The 23251-nt window shown below is 28.0% G+C and overlaps 3 protein-coding genes across 5 annotated transcripts; all 3 read right to left on the reverse strand.

Moving 5' to 3' along the window:
- Nucleotides 1–267: 267 nt before the first annotated feature.
- On the reverse strand, nucleotides 268–1717 carry LOC118445742 (torsin-1A). Its single transcript, XM_035875550.2, has 3 exons — nucleotides 1340–1717; nucleotides 975–1240; nucleotides 268–885 (listed from the first exon to the last, which is right to left on the reverse strand). The coding sequence occupies exons 1-3, from the start codon at nucleotides 1521–1523 to the stop codon at nucleotides 322–324; spliced, it is 1014 nt and encodes a 337-aa protein (XP_035731443.1). The 5' UTR covers nucleotides 1524–1717; the 3' UTR covers nucleotides 268–321.
- Nucleotides 1718–2270: 553 nt separating this feature from the next.
- On the reverse strand, nucleotides 2271–6263 carry Y-f (yellow-f). The gene is made up of 6 exons (XM_035875549.2): nucleotides 6132–6263; nucleotides 4317–4580; nucleotides 3956–4155; nucleotides 3645–3852; nucleotides 3045–3380; nucleotides 2271–2639 (listed from the first exon to the last, which is right to left on the reverse strand). The coding sequence occupies exons 2-6, from the start codon at nucleotides 4573–4575 to the stop codon at nucleotides 2455–2457; spliced, it is 1188 nt and encodes a 395-aa protein (XP_035731442.1). The 5' UTR covers nucleotides 4576–4580; nucleotides 6132–6263; the 3' UTR covers nucleotides 2271–2454.
- Nucleotides 6264–7084: 821 nt separating this feature from the next.
- On the reverse strand, nucleotides 7085–21712 carry LOC118445740 (organic cation transporter protein). 3 transcript variants are annotated; one of them, XM_035875547.2, is made up of 10 exons: nucleotides 20925–21710; nucleotides 15154–15258; nucleotides 9168–9496; nucleotides 9000–9103; nucleotides 8759–8913; nucleotides 8357–8667; nucleotides 7944–8256; nucleotides 7548–7729; nucleotides 7316–7452; nucleotides 7085–7231 (listed from the first exon to the last, which is right to left on the reverse strand). In XM_035875547.2, the coding sequence occupies exons 2-10, from the start codon at nucleotides 15179–15181 to the stop codon at nucleotides 7150–7152; spliced, it is 1641 nt and encodes a 546-aa protein (XP_035731440.1). In that variant the 5' UTR covers nucleotides 15182–15258; nucleotides 20925–21710; the 3' UTR covers nucleotides 7085–7149. The 3 variants fall into 3 exon arrangements, with proteins under 3 accessions (XP_035731440.1, XP_085513548.1, XP_085513537.1); XM_085657422.1 differs by lacking the exon at nucleotides 7548–7729 and having other exon boundaries at nucleotides 20925–21712; XM_085657411.1 differs by lacking the exon at nucleotides 15154–15258.
- Between the last annotated feature and the right edge of the window lie 1539 nt (nucleotides 21713–23251).

Genomic DNA, 23251 nt, shown 5'->3' on the forward strand with positions numbered 1-23251 from the left:
AATTGTTCTTTCGTTTAATTATAATAGAAATAAAACTTAGTTCTTGCGATTAATTTTTGATAAAGCTTGAGTAAATGCTACGTCATATCAGCTTACTTGTATCAATCTAATCTTTATTATCATATTTCTTATGTTCTAAATAGTTGAACAATTTTAAAGAACTTAAATGTTTTTTTATTAGTTATGCTCTAAAGTAAACCAATATAATGTATGTATACACAATTTAAAATTAAGATAGTCAAATCTTTCAATTATAATATTTATTTAATTATAAAGAATTATTTTTAATACAAATGTTGGAATAAATATGATAAATAGTAATTATTTTGTATTACGAGAATACACAATAGTAGCTACTTTCTGTTCTATTCTTTTACAACCAGATTTCGAATATAAATTATGAGGTGGTGGATCAAAAGTCATATGCGATAAAGCTTCCTCTATTAATTCTGAAGTTGGGTTGATTTTTCTTTTTAAGAATGCTTGTTTTGCACAATTTTTAACATGTTCTTCTTCTAGTGGAAGAAAAGGTATATAATGATCAATAACGCTAGTTTCTATAGTATCACTAAGATGAAATCCTCCTTTTTCATTGAATGCTCCGATAGATATTAAGTTTTCAAAATCTTGAAGCTTAGTATCGTCTCTGCTTACACCATTTTCCCAAAGAGTTAATAACCTTTGTACAATTTGTCTACTACCGGTATTAGATAAAAATATAAAAATTGCCTTATTTGTTCTTCCTTTTGTTGACCATGTATTATAATCCAAAAAAGGTACAAGAGCATTTAATATTCCTTCAGGCATTTTATCTATTTCGTCAAAGACAAATAATGATTGTGGACAATCTTGTAATGCACTTTTGATCGCTATCTGCAGTTGCAACTATATTTTACAAATTAGTATTATAATTTAATATCTTTTATTTCTTTAATAACTAATCACACAAGAATATCAATATTAATTTTATTTACCTCATATTTTTCAACTTCATGTTTTAATGGAAAATCAGTTCTACCATTAAAAAAATGAAAGTATTTACTTTCTAAACCTTTTTTGTACAAGGCTTCTGCAATGAACTTTGCTACATAATTTTTGCCAGTTCCTGGTGGGCCATGAAAACTGAACGTTAACGCTTTTCCTTGATCTTGTTGATTGAAGTAACCATTTAATGCGTTTATTATTGTTTTATAAGCAATATGCTGCCCATACAATTTGTTTTGCATAAGCTTTTGAAGTTCTAAGAAAAAATATAAGTACAGAAAGGTTTAAATAAAAAACTTTTCTTAATGTTTCCTTTATAACTTGTAAAAATAAATAATATGCAGACTATACTTACTTTGAAAATTAAGATGGACATATTCATCATTGCAGCATTCATTATAACGACAATGCATATAATTATAGTAAAAAGCTCCCAAGCCGCTGCTAATACCACTAACAATTGCCACTGTTGATAATAGTTCACATGATGTTAAAGTAAACCAATATGTTAACAGAGTAATATATAGTATTATATTCATATTAAATGAATTAATTTGTACTATAAAATATAATCTGTACTATAAAATTGTTATTTTAACAGTTCTTAAAAATACAATTGTTCGTTTTAAAGATTTACTTATATTTAATGATCAAATATTTACTGTAAAAATTTTGTAACAAACGTTATATAGTAATATTAACAGAAGACAAGACTAATAGATACAAAGAGTGGTTGAAAATTTACAATACTGTAAAAAGAATGTGTTTAGAACGAAACGCTCACATGATGGCGCTAGTAGATCGCACAGTCGGTACATATGTATATACATTTTGTTTTATCGACTATGCTTTATTGAACTTTAATTAATAACACTTCAGTATATTATGAATAATTATAATTAAATTAAATAATTTTAATCAATAAGTAATTATAATGGCAAAAAAGAGTATTATTATATAATATATAGTAAGTATAATAAATAAAAATAGTATTCAATGATAAAAAATCTTAAATTCAGAATTCTCATTTTTTACAATACGATTCTATATTGATTATATTATACAAATATATATGGATACACATGATTATAAATGATTATACAGTATTTTATTCATAATACATTTATTAGATGATATCATGAAACGTCAATATTTATAATCGTACATATTATTCATAAAAATAGATCATTCATGTCATAACACAAAAATGTCATAGATCAGATGAAATATGCAAATGTTTGAATTCACTGAACATTTTCAAAATAATATTTCATTAATGTATGGATGTACATTATTAATAATTATGGAAAGACAATATACAGCCAAAGATAAATTTATTTTTCTTTCATATTAAAGTTTTGTTATTTAAAAACTTATATATAATTAAATATTTTATATATGCAGGATAATAATTGAAATAAATAAACAATAGAGATTTATGTCAATTTAGATTGCATCATATCAATAAGCTTAACAATGTTTGGCCAATGAATCCAAAGAAGCTACAGTAATGAAATAATTATTTTCTTTCTTACTTAAATCAGAGTGTTCAAATTTGGGTAGATTATTAGAGAGCACGTATAATTTTCTCGAATCATAATCGATGGCTAAGTCATTGGGATAAATCATTGTCTCGTTGTTTTGGTCTACCAGAACTGAAAGGAAAAATAATTATCTATTATTACGTGAGCAGTAATAAATAGCTCTCGTTTAAACGTAGAAACAATATTTTATTATATATCGTTGATATATTCCAAGACTTCTAAGAAAAATCTTACGTAACAAAGAATTAAAATAGTGTATGTAAATCTATATATATATATGGATCTCAGTTTTCTATATTATGAAACATTGTAATTTTCTCCATGTGAACATAGCACTGACGTCTCCAATCAATTTATTCGTACGATTATCATTTATTGATCATTAATTCTATAGTCATTAATTCCATTAGTCATAAATCCTATAATTTATCTATTTTTATATCAGTGATAATAATTATCATTAATAATTATAATTATAATGTAATATTATAATATTTACGATTAGAGTATACTTACGAAACGTTTCCGGAGTCAATTTCACATTGGTGTCCCAACAGCCTATTCCATTCTTTTGTATTTGCGTGAAATAAGCGATTTCAGTTTCCTGATCAATGACCGATGAAGGTCCTTGACTTTTTGGTCCTTTGTCTCCAGCAACGTGGAATGCATGGTAATTATTTGATAAGATTAACATGTCGTCTTGCAAAACCTCAGTAGACACGTAGAATTCTGTTATTCCAGACATAGCGTGAAAGTAAAGAGTCCTGTATCCATCATCTTGATACGGAGTCAAGGCAAGCCCAAAAATACCATCGGTCCATTGAAAATTATAACCGCTAATATTGTAATCACCTGCGAAAAAATATGAAAATAATTCTTATTTCTTTCTTTACGTTTTTTTTTTCTACGATTTTATATTGCATTTGATTTTTTTTAATCTTCTATAATCCAATTTTTGTGATGTTTAAAAAAAAATTGTATAATGTGAAAAATTTATAGTATATTATAATGTGAAAAATGTTATTTGTATAATAAAATAAGACAAAAAATATAGATGTAGGAATGTTGGACTTAAAAATTACATATTATAGAGTGTTAAATAATACGATTCCTCACCTTGTAACGGATCGAAGTAAAAGTAATTGTGTTCGATTCTCCAAGAATTATTCTTGGCCCAGCTGTAAACTATCAAACCATAGGCTGAAAAATCTGAAAGATAAGCGTAAGCATCTTGACAGGCATCAGGTTTTACATCTATGACGAGGTCAGCTATAAAGGAATTGTGTTTTTGATCGGAATCCTTTAAAGTGTATTTCCGGATGATCTATTTTGAAAATAATATTATATAGTAATAATAGACACATTTCTTATAATCTGTATTTCGTTATTATTTACATCAAATCAATACATATGTATAAATTACAAACCTTGTCTGTTTTTAGATCGATCACTATGATTCTAACAGGTTGCAAGATTGTAGTGTTGCCATAAATATCGCTTATTCCTGTATCAACAGCCCAAAGACGATTACATTCATCGACTCTAACACGAAAAATGTTTACTATACTATCTGGTAAATGTATATCGTTCGTTTCAAAATCAGGATACGGATTTAAACTTGGTGATTCTATAAATAATGAATTATTTTTTATATTATTATACAACTTCTTCGTATTTTTTTTCTTTTTTCTTATTATGATTCTATTTATATTGTTTATATTGTTTTATATTATTATTGATTTTTTTCTTATGATTCTATTTATATTGTTTTCTTATTTCACAACTTACCACTAGTATCGTTCATCCATACGTAATTTAAATTAGCCACCACACCGTTCCTCCACCTAGGAACAGTAATTATCATTCTATCTTGCGAAATTGCCAGACCCAGAGGCAAATTATTTTTTTCTATGTAATTTCCTGATTCGACGTATGTTTTTCGAATGGTTTCATTTGGAAAATTAAAATCCAATTGTTGCCAAGCATAGAGCTTATTAAAGGTTACGCCATTAGCAACTGCTAGTAATGATAACAATAAAATATACATTTTACCTGGAATCAAAAAAAGAACAATAATTAAAAAAAATTAAATTCGTATAATTCATCTTTAAAACATTTTTACTCGATTAATTAACTTTGAATTCGTCGTTAGCGAATAAATTATAATGTATAATTTATAATGAATAAAATAATTTCGTTAAAAACTATGTTAATTTTCTCATAAGATATGATCTCTTATAAAGTAGGTAACATTAATTTAGTGTACATCAAACCGTTCAGTATACCGAATGTGAAAGTAACTTTCTTATTATACATCTGATTTGAAAGGTATACTACACTTTCTCTCTTTTAAAAATGTTAACAACATTGATTTCTGTGACGTCATGTTTCATTGATTCGTAATATGTGATGTTTAAACATAAAAAAAAACAAAAAATAAAAGTATTTGCGAACAAAATTGTTGTTTACGTTTCCGTAAGAAGTATTTCGTGATATCAAGATTTAAATTCTGATAATTCACGTTGCTTTTACCATCACATGAATAATTAATTATGTAAGTTCGTGGAACGTAATAGAAACTTTAGAATATACTAAAGATTTATTATATAGAAGCTCAACATTGTTGAGAGTCATATAGGAATGGCTACATGTTTAGAAGACTCAAAAATAAAAGAAGGTTATACATGATTTGAAAGAAATTTGAAGTATTATTCTTCCTAATGTTTCTATTAGAAATATTGTACTCCAATTATTAGAATAATTATTACTTTTATAATTTTTAATTTAATAATTATTACTTTTCTAATTTTGAAACAGTTTAAACGGTTCTAATAATTATTTTTTTTTTTCGTTCGTTTTTTAAGAAACACGATATATTATAATATTCATTTTAACATTAAGGCATGTACTTCAATGTTCTTTTTCTAATCTTTTATTTTAGTTAGAAAAAAAATTGTGAAAATAAGAAAATTTATAAAAAAAATGTTATATATATTTTAAAGGAAGAAAAAAGATTTATATGACATTTTTGAATAAATTATTTGAAAAATTAATTATTGAACCAAGAGCTGGAAAGAAACTGATAAGTCTTATAAAGTCGTAGTTTAGCCATGTGTGTTGTATATATAGATATTTTCATGAACAAATGTCATGAAATATTTCATCTTTTTTATAACTTTTCACAATAGAGAATTTCAAAATAATACAGTTATTTAAAAAATTCAATATCTTTTGGTTTTCATGTGACAATCTGTAAAAATATTAAATAATTAAGAATAAAAATAAATTCTGTGTTACGAAATAAAAGTTCAAAGAAACTTGTGGATACTTCATTAATTTTTTTTATTCTTTTTTCAAATTTTCCAATATGTAATAAAGAATAAATGAATAATTTCGGAATTAACATTTATTAATTACTCTATCTGCTTAATTGAATTATCAAACGAAAATTATTTATGAATTTCGTATATGAAATACTATCTTACGTGAATGATATATAACAGAAATATGAATTAATAAATAATTTTTCTTAAACGCCGAAATCGGTTTATACATTTTCACGATCCATAAATTATTATAAACCGCTAGACGGGTTATACTCACCGTTTGGCAGCGAAGAACTGGTCTTTCAGAGAATGGTACAAGGTAGAATGGCCGTATAGTACGACGAGTAGTCCTATATAAGCAGGAGACATAGTGTAGTATATGTTGATATATGTGTTTACTACGAAAACGTGTATAAGTTGTGAACGACCCGATCAATGCGTCACTTCGAAAAGCATGTAATTGAGGTAATAATGAATTAAGCAATTAAATTGTTTATACAATTTTCTATACTTACCGGTATATTTGTTAATAATCTAAAAAATATTTTTATCTTTTTCTATGAACAACATAAAATAGAAAAAAAAAGAAAAGATTAGATTATGAAAATATTATAAGAGCGTGTAAAATTATTCACGATTATTAATTTAAAGCCGGAAGTGTATTTAGTATCGTATTTGATACATTACTTTCATTTCACATTAACATGTTCGATAAATGGGCGCACCTATGTCACGCGAAGAGTGCTGACGTCGCATGCGTATGTAGTGTAGATACCGTGCTATTATTTCGTTTAAATATGTTATTAAAAATTATAAAAAAATTTCATAATTAAAATATTACATAGTAGAGTATGTTCGTTTTAAAAATATCAATAGTTGAATTGAATTATTTCGAGGAATTAAGGAAATAAGGAAAGAAAAAAGAATGGAAATAAAGACAAAATACAAACGAAAATTATTATATAAAAAAAGAATTTCTATTTACATGTTCTCGTACAAATAGTACAAAACATTGTCCTTTCAAATTGTTACTTGGCAGTAATATTTTATACGAATTATAAATTATCACGCGCGTAATAGTATCGCGATGTTTAAGTCGAGTGTATTTAGATTTTAAACAATTCTTTTTTCGAAGATTAAACAAGGCGAAATGAAGAGTGCTTTCGTTAACGACCTTAAATTCGTACATATACGTAATGTAATAAATAAGGACATGGAATGACCATAGTATTCATAATATCTATATATTTATTTGTACGATAATGAATTTGTCAATTAAAATTTCTCGAATGTTCTTATACGATAGATTTCTCCTCTTCACGATGTTCAATTTCTACGTCCTTCAGATTCTTTTTCTTCTTCGATATTTTAGGCTTTCTGTAAATAAAATGACATTTATTTAAGTTAATTATTTTTTATTTATAATAAAAAATATTCACTGCTTGAGCCTATTTTGCTTACTTGCCAAAATCTTCTCCATCTTGAAGCGTTTCCGGAAGTGTACATCCTGCTGTTTCTGGTAACAATAGGCAAAGCATAGCTCCCATGATCGGTAAACTTCCAAAAATAATTGGTGGGAACCATTCTGCCATGTGATTCTTAAAAACGTGAATAATATTGTTATTTATTATTCATATAAATTATATACATCCATAGACATACAATCAAATGAATTTATTTTGTTTCGATATACCAAAGATACTACAAAAGGTGCCACAATAGAACCTATCCTTGCACACATACTGCTAGTGCCTACGCCCATGTTCCTAACGACCGTAGGGAATAATTCGCCGGAGAAAAGATAAACCGAGGTAAAAGCTACCGACATGCCGACAATGCCAAAACAAACGAGGATTAGCCTCAGCCATGCGAGATCTACAAAAATGATGGTAATTAATTAGGTAAATTAATTTTTGTCGAAAGATAAGATATTCTATCTTAATTGATGTATTTAAATGTCAAGTTTTGCAAGAAATAATCAATTTATATCGTAAATATAAGATTATTATTTAAAATCACAAATTTTAAATTTTTAAAAAGATAATAAAAAATTAAAATGGAACATCCTGTATATTTTATGAATTTTTACCGTGCGGTACAATAATGAGAGCGAGAGATGAAAAACCAGCGATCACATTGCTACTGATCAAAGTGACTTTTCTCCCTAGCTTGTTCATCGCCCACCAAGCTACAAAATTTCCCGGAACCTGTATTGCTCCAGAGATCGCAAAATTGATGAAAATATCACCGCCTACTTGACCGATGTACTGTGACATTCCAAAGAGACCCATTCCACAGACGATCCAGTTAAAGAAGATCGACAAAGATTTCACTCTCATGTTTGGTGTGCGGAATAAGTCTAAGAAAGATGCATTGTGATCCTGGGCCGTCCGTTTGGAATTCTAACAGAATAAGTAAATTAGTTGATTGTTCGAGATCATTCAAGAAAATATCACTAAATAGTATAGTGATTTAAAATTTGGTTGGATTAATTAAACTTACCTGATGAAGACAATGTCTTCTAACTGTATCTGGAATATCTTTATTTCCCGTCTTATTGATAATAGCTACTTTCTCTAAAATTTCACAAGCAGCCTTTTGTCTACCAACGGCAAGTAACCATCTTGGCGATTCAGGTACGATCCACCAATAACTTAAAAGAATAATAGAAGGTATAGTAATGGCTATTTGAAGGTGCTGCCAATGGCGAAACAGATAGGCGATTCCAGCCAAAGACATTTGTCCTAAACTGAAAGGAATTTGATAAAGCACAGTGATAGCTGCTCGCCATTGTGTACCGACTATCTCCATACCTAGAAAAATGATAAAATTTTCAATATCGTTTAATAAAAATCAAGATAAGAAAAAGATAGTAAAAAGGAAAAAAATTTTAAGATAACTTACAAATAACGTAACTAGTGACCATGGTTCCACCTGTAGCCATAGCACTGAGTAATTTCAGTATTAACAATGCTGGAAACCATGGAACTATGGCACAACCGATACCTGAAGCTAGTTGTAAAAGGACAGAGCCCATCAAAGGCAATTTTCTGCCATATCTGCGAAAAAGGATAGTAATCATGGTGTAATCATCAATTTGATTATCTGAATCACAAATTTCAATTTTATAAATCTTTTTGTATACCTATCAGCTAAACTTCCAAAAATGACGTTCCCGAGTAATACACCGAACATCAAGATCGATTGTTGAATATTAGCATAATGGGATCTACTGCATACTAAATTCCACTGAAACGATAGTAAATGATACAAAATGTTCAAGAAAGACAATGTAAGACAATTTTCAAAGTACCTGGGATATTATAGTCTCTGGAAATGTACTTCTGTCGTATTCCCATTTCGTACATTCCATATTTGTTCCATTAATGTTGACCGTACATTGATCCGGTGATACCGTTTGTAATGATATCGTGCAGTTGTATCCTTGATAAGGCGCCATGAAGACGATTGCCAATTGATGCCAAGCAACTGGAAATTTAACGAGTGAGATTGCCAAACAAACGAGGATTTGCCATTTTCCAAGATTGCCGATTGCCTGTTGCACCGCGTCAATATCTTCGCCATATTCCTCGATAGTTCCTGTGTCTTTTCCGTTCGGAACTTGTTTAACGTTCACATCCACTGAAAAGAGAAAAGTAATTTCGTTTCATTTATAATTCGTTATTTAAAGAAGAAAAAAATGTTTTTAATTAGCAATATTGTAATAAGTGTGTTTGTGTGTGTGTGTGTGTGTGTGTGTGTGTGTGTGTGTATTTGATATTTTAATATTAATTATTTATCTTCTTATTTACTTTGTTATAAAATAAGTTATAATAAAACTTCCATTATCCGAACACACATTATCAAAATATCTTAACATCCAAACGTTCTATTAAACGAACTTCTATTATTCGTACCGTACACTATCTCCAGGCACAACAATGCAAGCAGACACCTGTTTTTATTATAGCAATAGAAATAAAATTTAATTCGAAATAGATGTCGAAGCACATGTATTTCGAACTCATGTTCACATAGCATATAGCATATAATGACATCGGAAGTGGTAACTATTGCAGCAAAAGCAGAAATATTTAATAAATTAGATAACGATATTACGATATTACGATATTATTAGAATATCAGAATGTGGAAAATGCGATAACATTGATGTCAAAGGTTGACTCCTATGCGATAAAAATTATAATGAGGAGGATATTATTAAGAATATTTTAAATTCTAATAATGAAATAGTAGAGGTATACACCAACAGTGAAGATATACTTTCTTATTTTTAATCATTCGTGATACTAAAAAAAGGATTTCGTTGATTCGAAGATCAGACGAAATGCAATTATACTCAGCTTTGTACATTAAATAATTTATGCAATTTGACAGTTAAAAAAGAATACAATTCCTAAATTCATAATAAAAACTATTTTTTTTTACCATTATACCAATTTTGTGATAAATAAACGTATTACTTTCTTTAAAATATGGAATAATTCATCTAAAAGAAAAGTGTTTCATTTGTGTTGTGTTTCATTATTCGAAAATTCTCATAAAAGAATGATCTTGTAGTCTTCCTATTAGTTCGGATAATGGAGATTATATCGTATCATCATCATCATCATTATCACCTTCATCATCATTATGTTATATGAGAGATCGTTGAAAGAAATAAATTATAATTCAGAATAAATAATAATTCACAGAAATAAGTCAATATGGATAAAAATAAGGGAAATTGTTTTCATTTTTGTTTTTTATATAAAAGAAAAAGAATTTATAAATTCGTGAGATAAACAACAATTATCATATAGCTGTTATGCATTCAAAAATAATGAGACTATGATTTTTCTATCTCATATTAAAGAGATTTGCCGAGTTTGATGCCCTTTTTGATAAGTTTTTTCCTCCTTAATGGATCGTACAAATGTTGCTTTTTTAAATTTATTTTTTAGTAACCTTAGTATGACCATTCAGCCTATGTCGTTCGCTAAATTTTAATTTTTAACAGACGAATTTTCCTCAGTTGTACAATAAATCACTTTGTCAAGAATTATTCCTCCTTTTCTCAAAGACGTGAGAGTAGAATTTAAATAAAAATAGTGCAAGCTAATTGATTACCAAATTTTTTTACTCAGACTTGCCTATGGTATTAACGCAATTAACATCTTAAATGATGTTTTTAGGTTAATAAAAATCCCTTAATTCGCAAGAATTTATAATGCGTGCTCGATAAAGACTTTTGTTTGATAACTCCTTTCCAGCAAGGTCTTTTATGTATTTATGACATTGTACTATAGATAAAGAAAACTCGTAAGAGATTTCTGAATACTAAAAATTACGGCTAATTTCGGTGCAAGTCTTTAGAGAATAGCAACTCCACGTATCCAAGTTGGATTATCCTTACCACAGTACGAATTTCAACAATTGCTACGAAAAGTTCATGAAGACGATTTAGGCTGCTACTATGGGACTATTGGGTAGATCTTGTTTTTAGTCATGGGTAGATCTATCGATGGGAACTCTATATCGTGGGTTGGAGCTTGGTAGCTAAGCTGTAACTTTAGCTCGAACACTGGTTCTATATAGCTAGTAAGGATTTAGAAAGATTCTGTTTCTCTCAATAGGCATGTAATACTTGTTTATTTTCATCATATTGGTAATTTAAATGTAAGTCTGAATGCACTGATAAGATTTTCAATCCTGTATTTCAATCCCGCGCCCATGACGACCATGTAATAAAGTTATTAAGCACGTAAAATTTCGAATGGATTAAATTTAATTATAGAAAGTGTTTATCAGGCTTATTGTCAGTATTAGATTTATTGTCATCTTAACCATTTTATGGTTAAGATTCCTAATCTTAACAATAGCTGTGTGTAAATGTAAAGATAGAAAAAAAACTATTTGCAAATGTATGCTAGGTAAATATATATTACTTCGATATCGAATGACTTTTTCAGTAGAATTTGATAATCTTACGCTCGTTATCATAGTAGGAAAAATAATTCGAGACTCGAGACAAGCGTAGAACCCTTACTTAGATTAAAAATATTATCTTAGTAATTAAATTTAATCCTTGTAATATGGTATGATTAAGGACGTACCTATATATTTTTGAAACGTCAACGATAACGCTACGATCAAGATTAACTTATTTAAAGCCTCACAACATAAAATACCTGTCAAATTCTTTATATATTCCTATCATAAAAAAATTTCTTCTTATCACTTTTACATAAAAAATTTCAACCTGTTATGATGATTCTCGAAATGTATTTTATTTTTTCCTTGACCCTGATCAATTTATTTAAGATCATTTGATAGATGAAAAGTATAGTTAATCTATTGTAAATTTATTGTTGTTATCTTGCCATAGTTTCTATCAAAAAAACTTTCGTGTTATCATTTTTATATAAGAAATTTCAATATGTTAGTACACAGTGATCGTTCTTAAGAAATACCTTTTTCCCTTGATCTCAATCGATTTATCTGTAAACATTGGATCGATAAATAATATAATTAACAATGCTATTATTGTATAAGTATAAAGAAAATTATATTATTATATATATATATTATTATATTATATACATATATTTTAATATATTATTATATATTGTTATATATATATATATATATATATATATATATATAAAGAAAATTTGTTTTTATATGTTAACGTTAGAAAGATGTATCACATATATTATAGGATCATTGTTTTTAGCATGATCGATCTGATGAAAAAAGATTATTATTACTTGTATATAAGAAATTTCCACATGAGATAATACAACGATCTTTCTTGAAATGTAATTTTTTATCCTGACCACGATCAATTTATTTGAAAATTCTGAATCATTGGCAAATATTAACAATTAACAAATGCTTTTTTATGTAACGTAAATTTTCATCTAGATATTAACGTTCGAAAAATCGATCACATACATATATATACACGCACACATTGTTCTCAGCGTGAACGATTCAATGAAAAATACAATTATCTTTTATAAAATATAATAACTATAAAATGATCTAAATTAATTTATTTACTATCGAATATTCGCCCTTTAAATCGCATTTTATTTACTCGTCATCATCTACGTGTGCATGTATACATATGTATAATGTAGCAATGTACATACGATGAATGTATTATGGAGCGTGGAAGGAGTGTCATTGACGTCAGAAAACGTTTTCTTGCGCAACAAGTGGGTGTGCGTACAAGAAAGTCTCAGGATTGGTCGATTTTATAACCACCGAGTGCTTATCATTGACACGACTACTTTTTGACACGACTACTCTTTCACGATTTATCATTTGTGAAAGAGCTCGCCGATGTAGTGTTCACCACTAGTCTAACACATAAACCCGCCGGAAGCAGTAATTAATTGGTGATAACTTGTATGAACGAGTAATGTTACTTGACGATAATTATTATTGTTATTACGTTATCTAAAGGCAAAAGATGGTGTTCTCGAAAGTGCAAGAAAAAAAAAGAATATATGTAAATATAAAAATATTTTGTGACGAGTAACAATATTGAGTTTTGCTTCGAGAAGAAAGACAGAGAGTATTTTTTATTTTTTTCTTGTTGTCTTCACTTCCATTCTTGCTCATATTTTACAAATCTTTTTATTTGCATTTATCTTTATTTGTCTATCGGAATATAAAAGAAGAAAAAGAAGAAGTCATTGGAAAAGAAATAAGGAATTCGAATTCGTTTGATATTCAAGATCTATATAAATCTAGAAATCATGATCCATATAAATCTAGAAAAGATACTTTCCCGGAAGGTTGATTTTACTCGTTAATCACAGTGTTTCTCATTGTCGAGATCAGACAGATGTCCGACGGCCTCGTAGATCGAATTTGCATTCGCAACACGTGTCCACGTGACTCAGAACGTAAGGCCGCGTTATTCAAATTACGATAGAAAAGATCTTTTTCGATGCACGTAGTATTGTTTAACAAAGGTACATAATATCTTATAGTTATAGTAAAAGAATACAAAGTAGAAGAATCGTCGTAATCGGTCAAATGTTACGAAACGTTATATTCAATACGTTGCACATTCTCGATGCATTTAGTTTTTAAATTGTAAAAATTTACATTTTTTTTTTACTATATATTCTGATACTTTGATTATTTCTTATCATTTATTATATATAATTAGTTCTTTTTTGCGAAAAATACTGCAACATTCGTATAAATCATTCAATTAAATTGATCTTTGTCAAAGTACGTTCAAGAATAAAGGAGGCTATCCATAGTCATTACTCATTATCAATGTCATACGTTTCTGTGTTTTCCCTTGTATTGTCTAATATCATCTATCATGAGTGTAACAAATGTTAAGAAAAAATGTATATTAAACTAATGCAAAAAAAGAAAAAGAAATAGAGGAAAATAACTTCAGGCGTATCTGGGTATTAAAAACAATAGTTTATGCAAAAAACACATTAATAATAAAAAAAAAGAAAGAATGATAATAATGGATTATAATCCGTATGATAACACGTTCCAACGAAATTGCATCAGAAATTCAAAAGAATCGTTGAGAAAAACAAAGAAAAACCTGATTTCCTTCGACGAAAAGATAAATATATTTCCTGTGACACACATGTATTTCTAAATATCGAGTTCGAGTTTAATGTAAAATTCGAATTTTCCTAGTGATTGTTATCGAAAAAGAAATATGATCATTTAAAATTAATGCAATTCATAGGAAATAGTTTGTAGGAAAAAAGTTCTTCGTCGTAAAAAATATAAGAAAAAAATGAAAAAAAAAAGATAAAAGAAGATAAAAAGAAAAGCAATGTACGAGGTGCATACGAACTATAATATGCACGTTAACCTCGAAATACTCAACCTTCGCATCCCAAGTGTAACACATATTTCGTTTTCCTTCTTTGGAGACGTAAAAGGTCGATCTACCATATACACACGTACATATATACGTATATACTATGTTGTTTGATACGAGTATTTCTTGTTGCGCATGTTCTCCTCCTCGATTCGAGATCGATTTTCCTGGAATCGATGCGTACTTCGCGATCTTTCATCGTAAATTGTCTCGATTAATTGGACTTGATCGATAATAATCGTTTCTTCCCACCAATTCGACACAAATAGTTACATATATATATATATATATATATATATATATATATATATATACATATTTTTTTCTTTTTACGTCGATGCGTCCAAATGTTATAGATAAGAAAAGAAGAAGAAAAGAAGTAGGAACAAAATATTTTTTTGTTCAAGAAAAAAATCCATACCATATCCATTGGTTTGCGTATTCTTCATATCACTGTTTGGTTTTGTTGATATTTCACTTGTTAGCGCGTTAAAATCACGCCCTACTTTTCACGATAATTCGTTATCTGTAACATAAGGAAGAACGAATAGGTTCAATGATTGATGATCTGCAGGTATTTTCAGATAAAAAATAATAAAAACGAAGAAAAAGAAAAATGTTTTAAATGTTTAAATGTTTAAAATATTAAATGTTAAATGTTAAATGTTAAATGTTTAAATGTTTAAATGTTTAAATGTTTAAATGTGTTTTAAATGAAATGATGTCTAAAGTTTAGAGAGGCATAGAACAAAGTTCTATATTTAATTTTGTTATTTTATTAAGTCTCATTTATTTCTTCTATTTGAATATTGAATTTTTTATTAGAAGCCCTATCTACACTTGCATATTATTTATCTTATTTTTTATCCCATGCGAAACAACAAGTTACATTTTTGTTGTATAAGCAGGACTCACTATATAAATATGTGTATGCGAACGAGTTTCTTAAAAGTGATGTGACCGATAATTCTAACGGTGCCTTGCCCAACATCGAAGGAGTGTTATAAAATGAAAAATATTATTTGTCGTAACATCACATTGACCTTTGAATAAATTTTTATCTATATTTGTTTTTCTTTATTTTCTTTATAATGAAAGAATCAACACTTACTTCTGTCGAATCATTTACATTTTGTTTACTATTGTCTTTATATGTGTTTATATATGTTAATCAATAAGTTGTTTTTTATTTATTGGAAAATAATCGTACTTTCTCAATTTATTTTGCGAGTCGAAGAATTTCTTAATTTTTTTTCTTTTTCTTTTTTTTCGCTTTTAATTATATATATAAGCGTTATCGATTTAACGTGGTGAAGGACTTCAGTAATGGCAACGAACGCTTCATTCATTCGAGCTCGAAGTTAACGACCTATTCGAAAGCGTTGGATAGCAGTGAAAAAAGAGACAAAGAAAAAAAAGAGAGAGAGAGCGAAAAAGGGACAAGAAGAAAACAAGTGAAAGAGAAAGAGAGAGAGAGAGAGAGAGAGAGAGACGGTTTTACAATTGCAGTTATCTACAGACACCAACGAATGGCAACACTTAACAATCCCCAACGAAGGAAGGTGTTCCATCCGTTATTACCTACTTCTTGATTACAGTTATCACGCCCGCTGAACGTTAATTACGACTAACAACTAGCGCGGAATCTGTGCAAGATTGGCGTCGAGCTACAATCAAAGCCCCCCTAGTACTCCAGTGAATTTTTGCAGACGACTTTAATGTCCTGCTTTTTCCCGAGGTAGGCGCCTCGATCTTACTTACCGTTCACTAAAGAAAATGTTGATATTTTTATGATATAAAAATGTAAAAAGAAAACGATATTATAATAAATATATATTATAAATATATTATAAGATATACATAAGTTGCAAATAATTCTGATAAATTAAAATTTTATACAAAGTAATATATAATTTATTTTAAGATAAAAATAATATATCAGATCTATCGAAAAGTTCTGTCTTCTTTTAGTACATAAATTATAATATATATAAAATTATTTTCAAATAAAATATAATAAAATTAATTACTAAAAAAAATTTATTTAAAAATTCTGGGATACTCTTTCAATCGATATTACACACATACGTATTAATTAGAAATGAAGAAAAAAGAAGAAATTTCAAAAATATTTTATCTTGATAATTTCAATCAGATATTATTCTAAACAAGACTTCGTTCAAAGTAGAATCAATTAAGAGAAGACGAACAACTCGTAATTGATCAAGACATAATTAAGCTCGTCAAAACATACGCTTTATTAATTAAATGCGTTGTTATACGACAACTAAATGAAGAGACAAACAGAGAGAGAGAGAGAGAGAGAGAGAGAGAGAAAGAGAGAGAGAGAGAGAGGGAAAGAGAGAGACAGAGGAAGAACAACAGATAGAAATAGAGAGATAAAGTAATAACGCAATATTTGATTAGAATCTTGTTCGTATAGTTACGTCCTTGCATCTTGACCGACACGAGTTAAAGCGAAGTTTTACATCGACCTGCCTCGTATTTCATTTGACAAATATTACACGCATACATATATATATATACATATATACAAGATTAGATCAAATGTACTCGTTAATACATTTATCTATACGAAAGAATATCTTTGCACTCCGACGCGACGTTTAGTGCGATGTATAAAGTAATCTTGAGCGCGTATCCATTATGCGGTTCACATCGAGTACCTTCGTGAAGCACGTTTTTCGAGTTTGTCGATGAAACATCTGATAAATGAATGATAAAGCATAAGAATTGAAACGAATATATGTGCTGAGAATATTGTAATACAATGAAAGTATTGTATCGTAACGGTGATAATTGACTGTTTTTTGATTTCTTTCTTTCTTATATTTTTTTGATACTTGACAGTAATATTTTTTATTGGACTAATTTATAAACAAATTAATAATTAGATTAAATTAAAATTAGATTTAAAATAGATTTATATATAAGATTTATATGTATGCTGATTTATATAATAAGTATACTATATATGATATATATATATAATTAATTTATAAGTGTAATAAGTAACAAAAAAATGAATTTATTACAATGAAATGATAGTTATTTACGAATCAACTCAATATTTAAGCGAAATGGTAAAATAAGAAATTTTGTTTATAAATTATCGTATATATTGGACTAATTCGTAGATAAGTGTTGTTTAATTTTAATAAAATTTTTATTTATAACAGTTACATATTTTTTAATCAACCTAAAAATTTATATTATAAAATTTATTTCTCCGTCTGCAATTCCTTCTTGCACAGTGATATTATATTTCTTAGAATTCAATGATAAGGCCGAAATAATGATTAGTTGATTTGTTTTTTAGTAGTGGTGTAAAAGATGAAATTTCTCATCAACAGCTATTTAATAATGCTCATCGATTGATGTTGGTTTTTCGATAAAACGACTTATTCTTCCGAGAAACTTACTCGATAATACACAAATTTCGTAATAACCAAGAAGAATGAAGAAAGATTATTTACAAAGGTATTTGTATATGATGTGTTATAAATTAGTGGATTTGCTATCTAGTGTAAAAGGAAAAACATGATAAAACAGATGTATGTAATTAATATATTAAATTAAAGCAAAAATTTTTTAATCAAATGATTAACATACGATTTGATTCAATAACAATCTCATTTTCTTGCAAAACAATAACAAATGTCTTTTAATATGCTTGGGAATTACGTGGATTTTTCTATATTAAGATTTGGTAATTCATTAATTCTGAAGTTTATCCTGAAAGAATAAGAAATGTAGCTGATCTTGAGAATTAGTCAAGGTTGTTCTGAAGATAGTCCTTGATATACTTGAACGTGTGTACCGAGAAGCAACAGATCGTTTTGAAATCTGTAGAGACACTGACGATCTATACGTAGAAACTTGTAATACAAGTTTGAAGCTATCGTTTTCTTTTTATTCATTTCGAAATAAACATATTTTCTTTCCTTTTTGAACATATAGTAACATCATGCTTTGAAAATGTTCTTTTTATTTCATAATTTTTCTTATTTTGTAAAATAGATAGTTATTTTAGGTACAACTTTAATCTTTAATTGATTCAGCATACGCCATCGGCTTTGTAATAATATAATAATAATATAATTTCATAATGTAATAATAATATAATAATAATATAATTTCAATCAATATGCTAAAAGATATTACGATTGTAGATTTAATAAGAGTGAGAAAAAGAATTGATTTATTCTTTTATTATAAAAGAAGTTAAATCTTCGTGACAAATTAATCTGTTTTCATTAATTAACAGATTATAAACGAAACTTTTAATAAACATAATTATAGAATCACTGAGACGACTTACTTGAGATTGGCAATATATGCTAAACGAAATTGGGAAAGAGAAAGAGAGACAGAGACAGAGACAGAGACAGAGAGAGAGAGAGAGAGAGAGAGAGAGAGAGAGAGAGAGAGAAGGAGAGAAGGAGATATCGTAAATTTTATAACAAAAAAAAATCTATCATAATATGAAATTATAAAAATTTATATATAATGAAATGTTTCGTTCAAATTTTGCGAGATGTAATGCGCGAATGGTGACAGATAAATTTGGCACTCATTTTTCTATCATTCCATTCATCCAAATAGTCACATGCTGAGTTTTTGAATATCGAGGTTGCACACGACACGGGGAAGAACATTTTGCGAAATTGTTGGTGTTATCATTTCTATCGAAACGCTTGAGTTAAATAATATTATTGTTAATTGAGCCTGTAATTATGATAATGGATTAATTTTTTTATTTATATATTTAGATTTTTGCGTTTATGTGTAATAAAAAAATATACTTCCACTATGTAAGAATATATTTTCCGTAGTACTTAGTCTTATAATGTAAATTTTTTATGTAAGTATAAATTTTTACGAATTAAAAAGTTGTTATGAATTTTTACAAGTATCATGTAAAAATAAAAAATATGTTCCTTGATACTTCATATGATAGACTATTTTCAAAATTGTTCGAACATCTTAAAATGACTTATAATAAAAAATATTTCACTGTTATTCAAAAAAGAAAATTATAAACAAAATTAATATTACTTGTATTTTGTAATTATAATCATGTTAACTTAATTTAGAATGATATTAGAGATTTTTTTATCTTCTTCAATAAAAGTATTTCCTTTTTTTTAATGTTTTAAGAATGCAAAAATATTCATGGATAATTGGTGAAATGTATGATAACATATTATGATAAATGTATGATAATATATTATATTCCTTATGTTTTTCCTGTTTAAGTGATCAGAAAAACCAGGTAAGTACAAGCACTTTTCTAGAAAAACTAAGTATACTGAAAAGTAAATAACTCAGTCAATTATCAAAATAAATAAAAACTGATGTTGATTGACCGACTCTACAATTATTAAATAGTACATTAAAAAATGTTTTTTTTCTAAGTTCTTTTAAATTATTAAAATAATTATAATATGAAATAAATAATGAAATAATTTTTTTCAATTTTTTAACTTAGTCCATTGTCATATTGAAAAAATTTATTTAATAAATAATTTGATGAGATAATTACGTTACATCGTCAACAGTTATATTATTTAATAAAAGCAAAGGATTTATTCAGGTAATTTTATATCGGAAAAGCCACGATCTAAATAAGATGAATAGTAAATTCTGGGAAAGAAATTCGAAGAAAACGATTGGTTCAATTACACTTTTTGGTGGAACGCGCTGACTCACTCCACGATTATATTTATTCTTCGAGTGTATACAGTTGCTCCAGTCGTGCAACCTATCGTACAGCCAATTAGAAAAGTAGTAACGACTGTTTTTTCTGTAATACATCGATCAGCTTTACATCTCTACTTTACATGTATCTATGATCGAAGTGAATGATACTATCCATGTTCGATCGATCAATCGTTAAGAAAATCTAATGTTTTCTTTCTTTTATTTTATCAGAGAAGTTAATATATTAAGAAATTTATCTTATAAGTAGATTTAATCATATGCCCGTTTCAAAATTTTTATTATCAGCTTAACGTAAGCTTGAAACGTAATTGTGTACGTAATTCGGGTGAATAAAAAAAGTTGTTATGATGTATATGATTTTAATCACGTGTTTTTTTTTTTTTTTAAATTTCCAGTGGCATCAATAATATTGAAGAACAGATAAAATATTATACGATATTACATCACCTGATTTATTGCTTGAAGACCAACGTTGATCGCAAATATTTTTTATTTTCGATAGGTTTTTTCCTCTTCTGTTTTCAAACCGAAGATCACTATAAATGTCAACGAAGGACACTCGATTGACTTTTGTAGAAAATGATTAACCGATTCTGATTCAACCGAAGTTACGAATCAAAATACTAATGTATCTTTTGATCGATTTTCTTTTTTACGGAGAAGAAAGTTTACATGCTATACGTTCAAGTTCTTAAATTCATCGCACGTTAAACTTTGAATAAACGTGAACAAAGAAGATATAAACACGACGCTGCACGAAGAGAGTTTGGTGAACGATAAAGCGTCTAAATGCGGACGAAAGTCACCTTGCTCGGAAAAAGCAAGAAGAGAAAGTGTTCAGGTTCGCGACAGTGTATCAACCAGTATAGTTATTGTCTTCGATAAAATTTCTTTCATTCAAACAAAAAAGTAAAGAAAAAAAAACAATAAAAACAAAATAAATACAAGAATATAAAAATAAATTCAATCGAAAAATAAAGAAGAAGAACAACAACAACAAAAAAATAGAAAAAACGGATAAAATAAAGAAGATAAGAAAAAAATGAAGAAGGACAAGAAGAAGAAATTGACTTGAATACTTAGTATTTGTTAAAAAAGAAAAATAATGCGATTAAGCGAACGAATAAGTTGATGCGTTAACTCGCGTTGCTAGCTCGTGCGAAACTGACGAACGAGAAGGCTTTTCAACGACGATTCTTCGTGAGTTTTGCGCTGCTTTTGCTTATACTAATGCGCGTTCACCATCCGCGGTCGCCGGAGAGTATTGAGAGGTGGAGATAGAGAAGGTGGTGGTGGTGGTGATGTGGTGGTGGTTGCTGGATGCTTGTGAAAGGCGAAGAGGACGGAGGGAAGAATCGAAGCTGTACGAAGGCGCCTCGACGGAGAACGCGACGAGGCGTCGCCACCAGTGGAGTCCATCTTGGCGTCGCGACATCCGAGGAAACGGGATCTCTTTATATGAGTTATTTATGTGTCTATATATATGTGTATGTGTATGTGTATGTGTATGTGTATGTGTATGTGTATGTGTCTGTGTATGTGCATGTGTATGTACAATGTATTGTGTACCCTTACCAACTACGTATGTACACATGAATATCGTCTAATGATCTTCGAGAAAATCTTTAGTTGTTCCTTCTACCTTTTATGGATTTTATTTTATCTCTTTTTTATTGCTACTTGCAATAATTATTAATGTAATTCCTTTCATGTGGTAAGACTCTTGATACATCGTTTGTGGGAAGTTTAATTTTATATAGGCTAAAATGATCAAGATTAATTTATTGTTCTTAATATAATTTCGAAAATAGCCTTGTATTATGAATTTATAATTGTGCGTAATTATGATTTATAAGTAAAAATAATATCTAATATTATATAATTTTGTACAAGTTGCAACATTTTTTCCAAATCAAATACTACTATTTGATAATAACTTTTATTATTTGTAAACGATCATAGAAATCCTTGGAGAGAAATGGATATTTTTGTATTTCTAAAAGTTATTAAAATATGATATTCATTTATTTTAAAGATTTTTATCTTACACCATTGTTTCTAATTTATCCATATTGTAATTTATTGATTTATCCGAAAAAACTATTTGAGTATTATTGAGAAAAAATAAAAATCTCGAATTAATATATTAATTAATAAAAATAATAAATTTTCCTTGTTATCGACTCTTTCACCATAATGGTTTCCGAAGTCGTAGAAAAAAATAATAAAACGAGTATGAATTCATTGACCTCAATTAAGGCACATTCTCTTAAAAGAATCATCGGGCAACTGCATCGGAATGGTAAATGTTCGTGATACTATGTATAATAATTTCCACATAAAGTGGCTTAAATTTAATAAATTTCTTGATTGTTACGAGCTAATCGTTGAAATTAGTCGAGCAACGTGATTCCGTCTCTTTTTGTCCTGTTAGTTGTTTGAGTGAATATTATCAAATCTGGTTTTTTATTTGACTGTCCGCGACAAGCTTGAAACGAAAGATCTTGATCTTCTTTTTACACGTAATTTTAAAATAATAAATATATAGAGTTTATATAAAATATTTTCATGTTATATGTAATTCGTAAATGTTTTAAAAAACTTTTATCTTTTCTTTTTTTTTTTACGTCATTGATTAAAAAATGCTTCAAATTTTACCGTCAATTATTTTATAACTGGCTATAAACGTTTTTAATTGTCATGATTAATGAATGATGTTATAATTGAAGAATCCCGGTCACGTTAATTTCGTGTGAATGAACTATAATTTAAGA

This window comes from Vespa mandarinia, chromosome 1, assembly GCF_050613455.1.
Source record: "Vespa mandarinia isolate Hongniang chromosome 1, ASM5061345v1, whole genome shotgun sequence".
NCBI classification, from domain to species: Eukaryota; Metazoa; Arthropoda; class Insecta; order Hymenoptera; family Vespidae; genus Vespa; species Vespa mandarinia.